Here is a 4,458-nt window from a genome sequence, read left to right as displayed (position 1 = left end):
GAAGAGTTGTACACATGATACTGGTGTTGAATGCACCTGTTCACAGCAGTCACAAGCAATATACGTGAACAAAAATGAAACACACTATGCAACAATTTCAATGTTCTTACTGAGTTATAGTTCAAATAAATAAATAAGTCAATTGAAATAAATTCATTAGGCCCTATTGTACATGACTAGGCAGGGGTGCAGCCATGGGTGAGCCTTGGAGGGCATAGGCCCACCCACTTGGCAGCCAGGCCCACCCACTTGGCAGCCAGGCGTTGTAAATAAACACATGATAAATAAATAAAGACCCTTTTGTTCTTGTATCACTCAGTGTCATCATCATCATCACAGGAAGTGTGATAATCGCTCCTTAGGCAGAGTGGTACTTTACCAGCATGTTAGAATAAACAGTTCAAGACGGTGTTCCTCATCCTCACCTGTAGCTGATATGCCACCCTGCATCCCCACTGCTGGCTTGACTTGCCTCTGATGCTCGGCCGGGATGAACCTGGTTAGGCCTTGGATGGGAGACCAGAAAGAGCTGGAAGTGGAGTTGAAGGGCCAGTAGGAGGGCAGCAGTTCCCCCTCCGGTCTAAGGAGAGCCCCATTGCCCCCAGCACCATGATTGTAGCAATCCAGCAGCTTAAAGCTCAGGGGAGCTACTTCCATTCAGCTGGACACACCAGCATAGAGAACACACACCACTATAGAGAACACACACCACTATAGAGAAAACACACCACTATAGAGAACACAAACCACTATAGAGAACACACACCACTATAGAGGACACACACCACTATAGAGAACACACACCACTATAGAGAACATAAACCACTATAGAGAACACACACCACTATAGAGAACAGACACCACCATAGAGAACACAAACCACTATAGAGAACACACACCACTATAGAGGACACACACCACTATAGAGAACACACACCACTATAGAGAACACACACACCACTATAGAGGACACACACCACTATAGAGAACACAAACCACTATAGAGAACACACACCACCATAGAGAACACACACCACCATAGAGAACACACACCACTATAGAGAACACACACCACTATAGAGGACACACACACCACTATAGAGAACACACACCACCATAGAGAACACACACACCACCATAGAGAACACACACACCACTATAGAGAACACACACCACCATAGAGAACACACACCACTATAGAGAACACACACCACTATAGAGAACACACACCATTATAGAGAACACACACCACTATAGAGAAAACACACCACTATAGAGAACACAAACCACTATAGAGAACACACACCACTATAGAGAACAGACACCACCATAGAGAACACACACCACTATAGAGAACACACACCACTATAGAGGACACACACCACTATAGAGAACACAAACCACTATAGAGAACACACACCACCATAGAGAACACACACCACCATAGAGAACACACACCACTATAGAGAACAAACACCACTATAGAGGACACACACACCACCATAGAGAACACACACCACTATAGAGAACACACACACCACTATAGAGAACACACACCACCATAGAGAACACAAACCACTATAGAGAACACACACCACCATAGAGAACACACACCACTATAGAGAACACACACCACTATAGAGAACACACACCACTATAGAGAACACACACCACTATAGAGGACACACACCACTATAGAGAACACACACCACTATAGAGAACACACACCACCATAGAGAACACACACCACTATAGAGAACACACACCACTATAGAGAACACACACCACTATAGAGAACACACACCACTATAGAGGACACACACCACTATAGAGAACACACCACTATAGAGAACACACACCACTATAGAGGACAGACACCACTATAGAGGACACACACCACTATAGAGAACACACACCACTATAGAGAACACACACCACTATAGAGAACATACACCACTTTAGAGAACACACACCACTATAGAGAACACACACCACTATAGAGAACATACACCACCATAGAGAACACACACCACTATAGAGAACATACACCACCATGGAGAAACCAACAAACATTGAAGTCCATTTCCGTCTCTTTGTGTAAACATTGTGACACTGAGGTAGGTCTGCCAGGGAGTCTCCCGCAGTAAAGGGATTGAAAGAGAAATGGGAGCTGTAAAAGTTAGCCTGCCTTGGATATTTCAGCCCCTGTGAAACAAAAAGGTTCATAGACTTTATTACAGGTTGAGTTACAGAGTTCTGACAACAATGCTGGTATAATATAATTATGGGTTGCAGTCATTTAAAATGTCTGTGTGTTGGATTCACATGATCTGGTTTATGGATTTTCCACTGCTTCTACCCACACATTCTGCTGCTCTGTCTAGTTGTATTTCTAATCTACATTACCCCTACTGCTTTCCCTGGACTAAAACCTCCGCTTTACTGCAGCTTGCACTCCTATGGATGCAACCCAAGGTCTAAGAGGGGCTGCATTGTCTGCTGGTCTTTAAACCTTACCCTTGTGAATTGAGACCTTGAGTTGAAAACTATAAATTAACTCTTCAGTTTGAAGACAAAAACTTGCAGAACACAGTATGTCTTCATGTTCCTATGGCAACACGTGAAGAGAGAGAAAATATTGAGAGAGGGGCATGAAGGGAAACGATTGCAACACATTTAGTATGGGAGGGAGACCATCACTCACATGAATGATTTGTCTTTCCTAAATATATATTTTTTCTTCTTTCACACCAATCTGAGCTGGAAAATTGCAGCTGCAATACCTAACTTTTTCGAGGGATGCAACCAAATTCACAGAGAAACGTGAGTTATAGATCTGTCATTCTCATTGAAAGCAAGTCCAAGAAGAGGTAGATCAGTTCTATGTGTGCTATTTCTATGCTTTGCGTTCTTAAGTAAAAAATGTGCCTCTATGACTTTCGGTTTAGTACACCAGTTTCAAAGAGCCGGAAATATAATCTGTTTGGTTACGGGAAATATACTTCACAGTGGGTTTAGATGCTACGATGATTCTCTCCACTAAACTTGCTTGTTTTGTCATATAATCTGAAATTAGGCGAACTTTTAGAAACTTTGCAATCAGGAAATGGCAGAGTGATTTCTGCATAGTGCAGCTTTAAACGTAGTCATTTACTCTGAATTTGAGAGAGATTGAATTACTTTAAGCAGGAATGGTTACATTTGATGCAGTTATCAATCATGATTGGGTGGTCACTGTTTTGCATTTTAATGAATACCAGATGGAGAATGTAAATACATTTAAATGTTATAGGAATTATTTTCAGCAATGTTGCCGGACCTACTGCATATTGTAGGAAACACCATATGAGCAGAATTACCAGTGCATCTATTAGTCATTCTGCTAGACATTCTACTGGTCATTATACTAGTCATTATACTGGTCATTATACTGGTCATTATACTAGTCATTATACTGGTCATTATACTAGTCATTATACTGGTCATTATACTAGTCATTATACTGGTCATTATACTGGTCATTATACTAGTCATTATACTAGTCATTATACTAGTCATTATACTGGTCATTATACTAGTCATTATACTAGTCATTATACTAGTCATTATACTAGTCATTATACTGGTCATTATACTAGTCATTATACTAGTCATTATACTAGTCATTATACTGGTCATTATACTGGTCATTATACTAGTCATTATACTGGTCATTATACTAGTCATTATACTAGTCATTATACTAGTCATTATACTAGTCATTATACTGGTCATTATACTAGTCATTATACTGGTCATTATACTGGTCATTATACTAGTCATTATACTAGTCATTATACTAGTCATTATACTGGTCATTATACTAGTCATTATACTAGTCATTATACTGGTCATTATACTAGTCATTATACTGGTCATTATACTGGTCATTATACTAGTCATTATACTGGTCATTATACTAGTCATTATACTAGTCATTATACTAGTCATTATAGTCATTATACTGGTCATTATACTAGTCATTATACTGGTCATTATACTAGTCATTATACTGGTCATTATACTGGTCATTATACTGGTCATTATACTGGTCATTATACTAGTCATTATACTGGTCATTATACTGGTCATTATACTGGTCATTATACTGGTCATTATACTAGTCATTATACTGGTCATTATACTGGTCATTATACTAGTCATTATACTGGTCATTATACTGGTCATTATACTGGTCATTATACTGGTCATTATACTGGTCATTGTACTAGTCATTGTACTAGTCATTATACTACTGGTCATTATACTGGTCATTATACTGGTCATTATACTGGTCATTATACTAGTCATTATACTGGTCATTGTACTAGTCATTGTACTAGTCATTGTACTAGTCATTGTACTAGTCATTATACTGGTCATTATACTGGTCATTATACTAGTCATTATACTAGTCAT

General features: G+C 39.2%; 1 protein-coding gene across 1 annotated transcript in view; it reads right to left on the bottom strand.

The window, feature by feature from the left end:
- Nucleotides 1–657, bottom strand: part of kcnq1.1 (potassium voltage-gated channel, KQT-like subfamily, member 1.1) — a 49,043-nt gene extending 48,386 nt beyond the window's left edge. Inside the window, 1 exon segment of the mRNA XM_064984214.1 lies at nt 426–657. Coding sequence (XP_064840286.1) covers nt 426–657 — 232 coding nt within the window.
- Between the last annotated feature and the right edge of the window lie 3,801 nt (nt 658–4,458).

The sequence above is a fragment of the Oncorhynchus masou genome, chromosome 2 (assembly GCF_036934945.1).
Source record: "Oncorhynchus masou masou isolate Uvic2021 chromosome 2, UVic_Omas_1.1, whole genome shotgun sequence".
NCBI classification, from domain to species: domain Eukaryota; kingdom Metazoa; phylum Chordata; class Actinopteri; order Salmoniformes; family Salmonidae; genus Oncorhynchus; species Oncorhynchus masou.
This window is presented reverse-complemented; position numbering and strand designations above follow the sequence as displayed.